Source organism: Triturus cristatus, chromosome 7 (assembly GCF_964204655.1).
Source record: "Triturus cristatus chromosome 7, aTriCri1.1, whole genome shotgun sequence".
Taxonomy (NCBI): Eukaryota; Metazoa; Chordata; class Amphibia; order Caudata; family Salamandridae; genus Triturus; species Triturus cristatus.
This window is the reverse complement of record NC_140590.1, coordinates 760,843,448-760,855,901: the sequence shown is the minus strand read 5'-3', so window position 1 is coordinate 760,855,901 and position 12,454 is coordinate 760,843,448. Positions and strand designations below refer to the sequence as shown.

Sequence of the window (12,454 nt, the reverse complement as noted above, 5' to 3'; positions counted from 1 at the left end):
AACTTTGAAGACTCTACCACAACAGGAAGCAGATCTGTTCTAGTATGCTGTTTGGCAACACCTATATTCTTCTGCGTATTCTTTCAGATGTAGAGACAATCCTGAACTGTGGAGCATTCACTGATGCTTTAATTTATGTTGTCTCATAGATCACAATAAACCACAAAAAACTCTCCGTTCTGGGAAGCTTGAACATTTTGTTCACCTGACCTAAAGTTACCCTGACTAGAGCCATTGTGTGAAATCTACAGCCTACAACCTCCCCATCTTCTGTCTTTATCGGCACAAACAGCTGGACCCACTTTAGGCATGACTGTTGCAGCACAATTACAAAACATATCCCAATATTCTTAAGTGACCATCACTTAATCTCCTCCTGTACCATTCCCAACCAGAACAACTACCTCTGATAATTGAGAGAGGAAATCTTCTTACAGACAGTGGAAGAAACTCAGTCTTTTGGCACCTGACTCCTACCTGATGAAGACCTCCCCCAATAAACTAATAACCTAAGTATATCAGTTATGCATTTGACTCATCAATAGTTTCACCAAGCTAATACCAAAAGTACAGAGGCAGAAGGCCCATAAAAAGACTACATAGGACTGTCTCAGAATTCTGCAACCTAGAATACACTTGCATGAAAATACTTCTCTCACAAACCGTATACAAGGCCATCGCTAACTACCTTATCTCCAAAACAAAGAAACAGGAAGACCACATCAGGAGCAATGCCGTAAACATCAAGCATACAATCAACATGATGATCAAATCAAATACCAAAGGCTCTGATGACCTTCACGCACTTCTCAGTTGCTGATTGAAGTACCTGATCAGTGAAGCGGGTCCACTGCCTCTCTATCAGACCTGTCTCTGGCTCACATTTTCAAATGCATCTTCCCATGCCTGCTGCCTCAATGACGAGAAACACACTGAACAACTGCTTTGCATCAGGACTTTCTTCCCATCTGAACTTAAGATCTCCTTTCTCAGAATGCTCATCGAGAAAGATCCTTGTTCTATCAGACCTAAGCATCTACAGGCTGAACCCTAATGCCCAAATTGCTGATGGGCCCTGATGGAGTAATGACATTGTTAGTGCACAAGTTGTTGGTGGCGATAGACACAGTCCACTACCAGGCTCTACTCCTGAGACTAGACAAGAACAGCAAAGAGGAAGTACTGTAAACTGGATCTCCTTCTATGTTCCAAGATAGACAAGTATCCTCTTACTACCCCGTTTCAGGACACATTGTGGCATACCCAAAGGTTCCATCATTTCTCCACTCCCATTCAACATCTGCCTCACATCCTTGCCAGACCTGACCAGCTTGTTTAACCTAAAACGTGCTACCGTTAGGTTGATAGCTCACAGACAAACTAAAAACGTGAAAATCCTATTGGCCAAGAATCAAGACTTGACAACTGTCTCTGTGCCATTATTGAATAAATACCGTTAACATCTTAAATTCAATTCTTCCAAAAATCCTGACCAGTTGTCATTAGAGTAACTGTCGACTTACCACCACTGTCTGAACCAAGGATCAAGAGATCCCATAGCAACATCAGAGGCAGTAAGAAATATCAAAGTGATTAGGGACTTAAAAAAAAAATGTATTGTATTTTTTCAAAAGTTGCCACCACATGATAGACAATTAAAGGCACTTGAATAGAAAAACACAAGTAATAGGGATCGCAGCGGCACTATCCAGTTAACACATAACACAGTAACAGTGCAGGAGCATATAACAGATAAATATACATTGATCATGAGCGGCTGGTTGATATCGCACTAGTCATTATTGAAACGTTAGCATTGAAACACATGATAGAGAAAGGATGGCTGGGAACGGTGGCAGCTCAGTCAGTCACTGCAGGATGAAGCAGTAGATAGGAGCGAAGTGGCTGCCAAATATTTTTAGGTTGGGAGTAGAGAGGCAGAAGTGTGGCATATACATCGCTAGTAGTGTCGCAGTACATTAGATCCCTCAGCCAGGCTTCAATTGTGGAAATATTGGAGCCGCCCCAGTGCACAGAAATCTGTCTCTTAGCTCATAATAGTGCAATGCACTCTAAATGGTGGGACCCAGCACTTAATGCTTTGGTATAACCCAACAGCGCAAGCAATGGGGAGGGGGGTCAGGCCAGCCTCAATCATTAATGCGAGGTATTAAAAGATTGCCTCCCAAAACGCTAGATTCGGTGGGCAGTTCCACGTTAAATGTATAAAGTTGGCGTTGTCAAATACACATCGGGGGCAGGCATGGGATTTGGCAGGGTCCATCCTAGCAAGCGAATGATTAGGGACTTAAACCAATATTGATCCATCAGAAGCAGTGCCTTCTACACAATGAAACACTCAGACGCTTCTTGCCACACCTAATATAACTACCGAAACTACAAGCCAGTATTACTCTCGTCATGTTGTGCGAAGACCGTGCAAATACTTTGTGCCTTGGAATTTCACTCTTTCAGCTTTGCAAAACGCTGCAGCAAGACAGGTGCTACATCTTCATCAATGGAGTGGATCATGCAGGCCCTCCAGACACTGGCTGCCTCTAAGTAGACACTTTGCCTTCAAGGAATTCTCTATCATCCACAATGCCATCCAAGACAAGGACCTACTCTTCCTCCGAGCTAAATTCCAAACATGCTTGCAGATGAGAACACTGTTCTCTAGACTAGCACCTTGCATGCCCATCCTCCTACAAGAAGAAGAGCATTGGTGAAGCACCATTCCCTGTGCAAGCCGCGAAACCTTGGAACTCCATTCATGCAAAGATAAGAAACAGGCAATACCATTAAGGAAGTACATACTTGACTTACCCCTAGCTAAGAATATAGAATCATGCTGGCAGCTTGGCACCACTAAAGCTGAAAAACTTCAGAGCTCATTCACACAAAAATAAAATAAATAAAAGATTGACCTAAATAGGGAATGAAACCTTGCTGATTGTAACAAGTGCACGTCATTGGCTACTTACTCAATTATTTAGTGATTTAAATGTTCTCTAAAGTGCCCATTACTTGAGGGCATATGAGAGCTGTAGATTAGACAAACTCTTGCATTTAACAATATAGCAATCATCAACCATTCAAAGCAATTAAACAAACAAGGTGCAATGTTTAATGTGTTGTATGTTGGGAAGATGTAACCTTAACATCAGGATGAAGTTTATTCTCAAGTTCCTTTTTTCAGAAATTTCCATAATGTGGTGGCAGCCCCTAATAATGTTTAGTGCTGGGCACAGCAATTTCTAAATCGAGGGCTTTCTAGTAAGAGTTGACACGCTTCCCACTTAGGCCTCACTGCCCTTTAACACTACTGCATAAAAGCAGACCCTCAAGGTGCAGTGAACTACCCATCCATTTATAGGCTTTGGCACCCCATCAGTGGTGTGAAGCCATATATAAATGTAACTGCAATACAACATGTCTAGTAAGTCTCACTGTTTAAATGTTTACTGCTTCATATCTCTGGTCTAAAGTCTCACCTCCCCGGACCGATCCTTTTCACCTGAGGCTTTTTCTATCCGCTTGGAGCCCTCTGGATTGAACGCACACAGTTTAAACTCGCGCCTTATCAGTTCTGTTCACGACGAGCCTTTCCGTTGGTTCCCACAAAGATGCATCCGCATTATTTTTCCATGGCCTTCTAAAGCACCCGATTCATTCAGGATCGGCAGCCAAATTATCTCTCTTCCGGTATTTTATTGTTAAGAGATCCGTTCCGGATTCCGAGAGCGTTCTCTCCTTTCAGATTTATTTCAAGCAAACGCATTGATTGAGCGTCTTTTCTGAGCTATCCTGCTCATGCCTTCTATGCGACTCCACAGGTCCCAGCCTTAACCCATACTAAGACTTTATGGTCTCCGTTCGCCCTGAGGAAGGTGGCACCAACATTTCGGTGCATTCACCGAAACGCGCGTCGGCGCATACATGTGGCCCACCCAAGCCCTAATTCCTCAACCTTGAACATTTATATATTTTTGTGTCCATATTGATTTCTTTGCATATGTGAATGTGTGAATTTAATGTCTATGGTGTGGTATGATCTTGGTTTGAATGTGTAAGTCAGCGTGTGAATGAGTACATCTGGGACCCTGATAAGTTTGTTTTGTTTTATTTTATTTGAAAGGTTTCTTTGTATCAATAGCGAATCAGCATATGTACTGAATTCATCTTTCTAAAATCAATCTAATTTAAAAATAAAATTGTTTTTTTTTATAAATTTGTATTTCGATTATGTCTTTGAATTTAACAGTATGTATTTGTCCTTCTGTTGTCTTAGTCCTAGTGTTGACACTCTAAAAAGACGATACATTGTATGTTTTGAAATCCATAGGTAGAGATACCCCTTGTTTGTATTTACTCTGCATTTTCCCCTGAATCTCTACCTACATTTATTTTGCAGTGGTTCCCCTTGTTGTATTGGTTCTAAAGTCTCACCTCGTCACATTGTGCCATCTCTGCCATTCTCCGCTAACATTTATCCTCTTCCCTTCCTTGCGTAACAGGGCAGGGGTATAATATCTCCGGAGCACCACAGCTTGACTGGTGTGGGAGCTGGAGGTATGCTCACCTCTTTGGTAGAGACTCTGAGTGAGGAGCATTTCTGTACACAACTCCCAAGGCTCTTGGTCTCTCCTACTGAGGTGAGCAGCAAGAAAATATTGCCCATTGGGCCCGACACCTCCCTTGTGAGCGTAACAGATATATACTCCCCTCTTATTTAATTTCCGTGTGAAAAGGAGAGATGTAGCCACTCCCCTTGGGATGGGCAATTCTCCTATGAGGTGCAGGATCATTATGTTCTCACCTCCTTGGGGTCAGGCATCTAGAGCACTGGAATTACACCCTCCGTTCTATTTAGGGTGGACTTTGTAATGCATTTGTTTCCTGACCTGTTCGTCACTATCAGGAAAAGTGACTTGAAAAAATAATAATAATAATGACACCCACACCCTGGGGCAACGCTCTGAGTGTGTGGGATCGTTTATTTTTCAGAAACAAACTTTCACTTTGGGAATTTGTTTTTAAAAAACAAAACAAAGTCGACGTTTGAATGGCCGTCAAAACAGACAGTGGCCCACCACTAAACTTTTAGTACTATTAAAGGAACCATCGTGATGGTGGTTTCCTTCGGTGTGCAGAGATGACCTCTGGGCCGGCGGTCAGCTGTAAATTTGGTGGGCGGCGTAACCTTGAGCTGGAGGTAATGGCCTCTGTCATCATGACAGACACTGCTCCATCCGCCAACCTATAAATCAGGCCACCGACATGTCTCTGGGACTAATTGTGTGCAGTGACATACTGTGAGAAGACCAATAGATACATTCCCCTCTCAGACTCGTGCAGCCCTGAGCTAAAGTCCAGCAGCTTTGCTCCCACAACCTTGTGGCCTCCTCTTGAGCATCCACCAACCAAAGGCCCCTTATCCCCGATTAGATGACATTGGGCCTCAGCACTCTGCACCCCGCCGCTCTAGTGCCGCTGAGGGTGCTTTGAGAGTGCATCCTCGATCCTGGGAGACCCCTGAGTCTAACCCCAGAAAACAAAGTCCCACAACAAAGTACTTGCCTGTTAACCCATAACTCTTTTTCCTCCAATAGGATAACACTGACTGTTTTCTATGAAAAAGTTTCTAAGTGTAGAGTTGGAAAATCTACAAAAGTCTATATAACTGTTTACAAATAACCAAAACGCATTTACTTACCTTTATACAGGAAATGCCCAAGTGCAGTATCCAGGTATACTACACTTTGTAAGAAAAGAAATCTGCAAAGTAATATACAAGACCAACTAGTGACAAGTCATTGCAAAGTATATGTACAATATTTCAAAGTATTGCATTTCCAGTAATTTTACTGTAATCAAAATAAAGTATATATACAACTGCAATTCAAACTGTATTGTTACTGCAAAGTATAAATCTCTTACCTATGCCAGGCTTGCTTGGATCTAAGATATAAATATAACTAAATAATATTTTTTATACAAAGCAAATTGGTCTGAGTTCCGTCTTGGAGTGTGACACATCATTTGCTGATTGAGTGTGTACAACTAATGCTTAACACTACCCTCTGATAAAGCCTTACTGCTCGCCCACATTACCACAAATAGAGAGTAAGGTGCTATCACCTTTTACCTCTGCCTACCTTTGGGGTTCCACTGGACTCTGTGCACACCATACTTCATTTTTGGTATAGTATATAGAGAGCCAGCTTCCTACACAAAGGTATATTTAACCCCAGTTAATCACACAATGTGTCCTTACAACCTCTTTCTTTTACACTGTGTTTCAGGTGCTTTCCTGGTCAGTGGGGTGTATGACCTGCTCCCCATCACGCGCACCTATGTGAACCTACCACTGCAGATGACAGAGTGAGTTTCGCTGGTGGGGCTTCCCAGCTTCTGTGATGGCTGACTGCGGAGGGCTTTGAATACGTCTTGGATGTATTGTTACTACGTATTTAAATGTACTCCATGTATTTGTGTTTACTCCATATGTGACTGGTGTTACTGCTGCTTTGCCAACTCTGTGAAGCGCTCTGATACCTTTGGGTCAAGTGTGCGCTATACAAAACTCAAAATGAAATACACCAAAGTATAACAACAGAAAAAGGCAGAAGAATATGCTCAATGTGATACATACGCTCAACAGGTGGAAAGCCTTAGGAGCACACATTTATATGAAGAAAAATCACAGTCTCCAAACTGCTATCATGAAGTCTTATTCAAATGTGGTAACCTGATTTACTGTAGCCCCTAATGTTGCCAGAAGTGACCCATTAATTCGATGTGCCTGGTAAGAATGGTTAGGTTTTTAGGGGGGGGTAACAGTTTGGGCTCACAGGGTGGCTTGAGTAGTGACACTGAGGCCTAGCCAGCCTTCTTCCAAGGGTAGGGCTCCTACCTTCAGCATCTCATATAACCTTATAGCCCGCTGTAGTGGGCTATACCAGCCATTAGATGCCCGATCCAGTGTTATAAGGCCCTAGGCGAGGGCCTTTACCAAGGGAGCGGGCCTTTAATGGTCGGTATAGCCCAGCTTCGGTGTGCTATAAGGCTATTAGAGCATTGCGTCACTAGAGAGCAAAATGTTCGAACAAATAAAACAAAGGCCTCAGGGAGGCTCCATTAGGCCTTTGTTCACAGCAAGATATGTGAACGATTTGGAGCTCCGGGCCTTTACCAGCCATTAGCATCCCAGAGCACTCCATTGCCCTCAATGGAGCTCCCAACATTCCATTGCTCTAAAATAACCCCCACAGGTTTCAAGTGCCAGTCCAGCTCGGAGACCCTGTCCACCTTTAGGACAATCACAGAGATGTGAAAGGGACGAGGGCAGGGTAGACCTGGGAATAGCTGGGGATATAGTTTTGATGCTGGAGTAGGTGTAAACAGGTTCACATGCCAGGCGCTCTTTTTCTGACACCACTTTGTATGTGCATAGAGGATTGACACTTGAGATCACAGCTAGACCATCAGTGTATAATGGCAGCTGTTCCCCTCATTGTGAGAAGTACATGAACCATGTGCCAGTGTGGCAGCGCATTGAAAGACTCAAAGTGACTTGAGAACTCAGCCACCCTAGCAGAGGTGAATCTCTCCCATGTTCTGGTAAAGTGGGACTGCTTCCAGAATCTGGGGAGGTGGCAATCTGTGTGGTGGTTGACACTGCGTGGCGCCATGTTGTGCCTGACACTGAGCGGCTTTGCATCAGGTAAGGGGGGGCTGGGGTAAAGGTAAAAAGAAATGTGAATGTAGAGTCGTGCACCTACAAGGCAAGGTATGGTTGGCATGAGGGGTTATGGGTGTCCAGAACAATGGGGTTGGAGGGGTCACCAATTTAGGGAGGTTAGGGTCGTGCATTGAAAAGAATCCTGTTCCTGATATCAGGTGGTGGTTTCAGGGAAGGGACGCTTGTCATCATCTTTATTTACGGACCCTGACAAGCAGCACCTCAGGCCCCAAATCTTCATCAGCCCCAGTCACGGTCGAGGAGAAGAGAGCCTAGAAATGTCTGCACAGCTTTTTGCTCAGATGCATTTCCTTAACGAGGGCCACATGCAGGCCTCTTGACGTAGTTTGGCCAGGACCTTTGTGCTTTGGATATGATCATTTGCCCTATTGATATTCCCAAGACTGCATACTATCTCAAAATGACCCCTCGCACTACATTCCTAAAGCCCTGCATTACAAACTGACCTTTACATAAAACTTTGGATTCTTTTTTCACCTTTCTTTCTTTCAAATGACCCCCTCCTTACCTTTCCTCCTCTGCATGCTTCCTCTCTTTGAGAAGAGTGTACTCTAATTTGCATGCCTGACTTATCTCTTTCATTGTGTTTCTGCAGATAGTCCAGATCTCATTTCACAGATCACCTCTTCTTCTTTGTAACCACATCCCTGAAACCTAACAATACCTGATCTCCTTTAGGCTATGGGTGCATCCTACTGACCTCTCACATGAACTCCCACAGCCTCCACTAAAGATCACACCTAACTCCTGTTCGTTTTATTTACCACAAAGAAACTCGAGGAAATGCCTGCGATGGCTTCCTTTAGGGCCCAGGACTAACCGATAACCAGCGATAACCGATAATCACTGGATTAATGGCAAACCTTAGGTTACGGACTAATTTGCTACTTGTCATAAAGCACTTCAACGCCTCGCTATGATTTATAAACTCAACATAAATGCGATTACATCATAATGCAATAAAGGCAGGTGGTGGGTCGTGCCAATGCCATCGTCCGTCCTCCTCCTGAAATACGTGGAGGCGGTGGGCTGCATAGGGCCTAACGCCAGGAACTACTCCTAAGATTGGAGGTGGTGCCTCATGTTTCGTCACACCCTTCATAACAGGCTGCTGAGTCTTCATCAAAGCCCCACTCAGTCCTAGTAGGTGCACCCGCCTACACTCCTTCGAAATGGGTTGAATGTAAACAGTAGAAGTGTATTTATTGTGGTTATCACACAGTGAGAGAACACTGGAAGCAGCACTGTCCTCAGACATGTCCATAATCTGCTGTGTGCATGGTCACTGACTCTTGAAAGTGTTATGTCAGCATATAAGCCTGGTGAGTTGATTGCTACACCGATATGGAAATGCAGTCTGTGCATTACTGTGCCGAAAGATCTTCTCCTTGCTTTAAACTGTTCCCTATTTGCCTCACTCTATAAAGGGCTCTGACTTCTATAATCACTGAGTCAATAGTATATATGTGCTCAAACAAGTAAAGGTATGAAATAAATAGGGATGGAAGGCTGAGTTTGATTTGTTGAGATTCGAACATGCCTGCTTGTAAGCCACAGCAGTTATAAGCAGCAGCTTTTATTTCACTGACCCATATTACCTGCTGAGGACTGAGCCTCGCCCCTCACCCCCTGGAGCTCCTTGGAGTAGTAACATTCCATGCTGTAATAGCTTTGGCGTCAGGTATGTGTTGCTCTACTTTTTGTTGTGTCGCAGCGACTTTGGGATTACTAATGAAGATCAAAGGCATTTATTTTGAAGAACTGAATCTTGAGAAGGAAGTTGCTTTGATAGATCAAAGATCTGTTTGATGCGCTTTAAGGATCTTTAAAAAATCTCCTGCCTGTGCCAGTTTACAGGCAGATGCATTTCGGACATACATGCATTTTGGGCACATGCTTGTTGCATCCTCAAAACACCATCTTGCATCAACATGCACTTCCATACGAACACAGGTATACACCCAGTGATAGACACATCTTGAAGGCTAGTCTGACAGATACTCATGGGCATGCACACTCAAGCTGGTATCCGTTCACCTTGTTGGGTGGACTTTCCTTGCGGGGTGGAGATAGATGAGGTGATGGGGTGATAGGGATAGCATGGGGTGCTTTGATGCTTATGGCTGTCTGTTCCTTCAGAGCTGCTGTGGGTGTCTGGGTCATAGATAGTTTGCTGTTTAGCGCATGTTTGCTGTGTTTGGCTGGTCATGTGTTCATGAATGATTTCCAGGTCTCTTGCTCTCGCTGGGTTTGTGTGTGCTGGTATAGCCAACGCATATGGTTAAAACTGAACCTGGCGTCCTTATCTGAAGAGCCGCCTTGTGAAGGGTGCATGTGGTGTCCTGACTTCTGTTTCTCGCCTTAGGGAGGTTGCGTTGAGAAACAGCCCAATGCAGTACGTGCAGGATGTGAATTCTGCAAATAAAAACTGCAGGATTGTGGTAGCCGTGGCGGAAAATGACTCTCCAGAGTTCAAGAGGCAGTCTCAGGAATATTTCCAGGTATGTGTCCATGAACTGGCTAAAGTACCCTCTGTAGCCACAAACTATACTTCCTCTCTGACCTCGCGGAACGTGATTGACTTGTTGCTTCCTTTCCTGGAGCTTGAGCGTTGAGTGAGTCTACACTCTATGGTTTTGCCCCTCCGGGTCTAGTCTGAACTGACTGTGCTGAGCTTGAGTCCTTCCTCTACTCCTCCAGAGCCTTCTGAGCGGTGGTCAGCTCAGACTTCATTCTCTGAATGTGCTGATTTAATCCCTGCTAATCTCCTTCCTCCCATTAACTTCCTCTGGCTCTCCTGGGTGAAGGCTACCTTAGATTTCAGTCTGTGTCCATATTCTATGCCTCTACTCTTCTTTCCTCCCAAGATCCTAGTGGATGAGGGCTGGTTTAGATGTGAGTGTATGTAAAATCTCTACCCCTCTGGCTCTCTGCCTCTATCTCACTCTCTCTGTATGTCTATCGGTCTCTCTCCGCCCTCTCTCTCTGAGTCTGTTTTGCACCTGCCGGATGCCTGTCTTGGCTCTCCTCCCTCGGGGCCTGGTGGATGAAGGGTGTTCTATACCTGAATCTGTATACACATTTTATGTCTTTCCTCCCTCCAGACACTTCAGGTTGAAGTTGGATCTGTACTTTAGACTCGCCCTACTTTATAAACTACTTTGCAAACGCCTTATCTCTCCTCTATCAGGTGAAACTTGGCCCTGGTATGACACCACTGGACTCACCCCATGTCCCATCTCTTTTCCTCCTTCAGACCTTTATTTATTAGAATTAATATGCAAACAAAAGCTGCAGACTCTTTTTGGGCGTGAATGAAACACATAATGAATTTTAACGCACATTATACACAAGCAATAATAAATTATGTTCAGCAGTGGTACTGTACACTGAATAGATTACACAATAACAAAAATACTGTTCCGTGGACCTCCGTGTAAGAGGCATGCAAAAAACATACAGAGAGCACTTTACCCTCAGCTTAGAATTACATAACTGTACATTGTTCCAGCACCATTGCTGCCAAGCAAACGGACCAGTCCAGTGCATAACTTGTGTACATTACGACCAATATATCCATCATGAGATAGTAATTAGTTATATAATAGGTGCCAGATATAACAAGGTATAGTGGAAGCATGAACTACTGCACTGTGTACCACCACCAGTTTATTACACCATACTATATCCTGCAACCACTCTGTCCTACCCAGTGAGGGGCCTGGCAGCCAGCACATCCATCAATTTCAATGGCGCAAACACGCCCAGTAGCCACCGACGAACAAGCATTTGCAGTGCAATAGGTCTCGCATTTATGAGAGTTTGAGCTATTGGCATTGTTAATGACAATACCTTTTATTTATGTGTTGTTTTTAAAACAGATAAATAAAAGGCATTGTCATTTACAATGCCAATAGCTTAAACTCTCGCAAATGCAAGACCTATTGCATTGCAAAGGAGTGCTATAAAAAAAAAGTGTTAGGAGAGAGTGTGTCCTGCCTGCAACAGTAGGCCCAACAACGCTATTTGAGAAAACAGTGCTCAGAGGCTGTAAATTAAAGCCTATCGAGTAACAACACACATAACAGGGGGTGCCGCCATGAGAGTTTACAAAATGAGACAAGGCAGTACTAAGGAGAGACTAATAAGCCTTTTGAATAATGAACAGCCACAGTTTACAGTGGACAGTGACACAAGCCAATTAAAAATATGGGCGGAGAGTGGGCGGGGCTTCAAGTTCCTACCTCAATACAGCATGCCTCGCAGAGCAGCGCATGCACTGCCCAGGCTCGGCCTAAAAAGGGCAGCAGTGGGATTCAAGCTAATTCAGTCTGCCCCCTTATGGAGTTCCACACCTTAGGCAAAATTCTAAGGCCCTCACCACGCCAGCACTCATTGTCCACCATGCTCTGGTGTGCGGGCACTCCAGCAAAAGGCCCCACTGAGGGCTTCAGGATGCAACAATTCCACAGGCATCTGTACTTTCCCAGGTAAAATCAAGGCCATATTTCAGGATAGCACACAGTCTGGGCACTTTTTGTCCTGGAATAGTAGGAACGTCACCCGCTTTTGACAGCTATTACAGAGTTCTTAATATAGATTTATAAGCTCTAAGCAAGCAAGGAGTATCTCCCGTGGTTTTCTGAAAGTGGAAGATATGCTTGCCTGCACTTTCCCTCCTCCCTCCCT

At 44.2% G+C, this 12,454-nt stretch overlaps 1 protein-coding gene across 3 annotated transcripts in view; it reads left to right on the top strand.

Moving 5' to 3' along the window:
* The window catches only part of AFMID (arylformamidase), a 359,393-nt gene that overhangs the window by 324,217 nt on the left and 22,722 nt on the right, over window positions 1-12,454 (top strand). For all 3 annotated transcript variants that reach the window (XM_085617482.1, XM_085617483.1, XM_085617481.1), the window contains 2 exons: window positions 6,306-6,384; window positions 10,131-10,266. In XM_085617482.1, coding sequence (XP_085473608.1) covers window positions 6,306-6,384; window positions 10,131-10,266 — 215 coding nt within the window. The remainder of the gene's footprint in view (window positions 1-6,305; window positions 6,385-10,130; window positions 10,267-12,454) is intronic.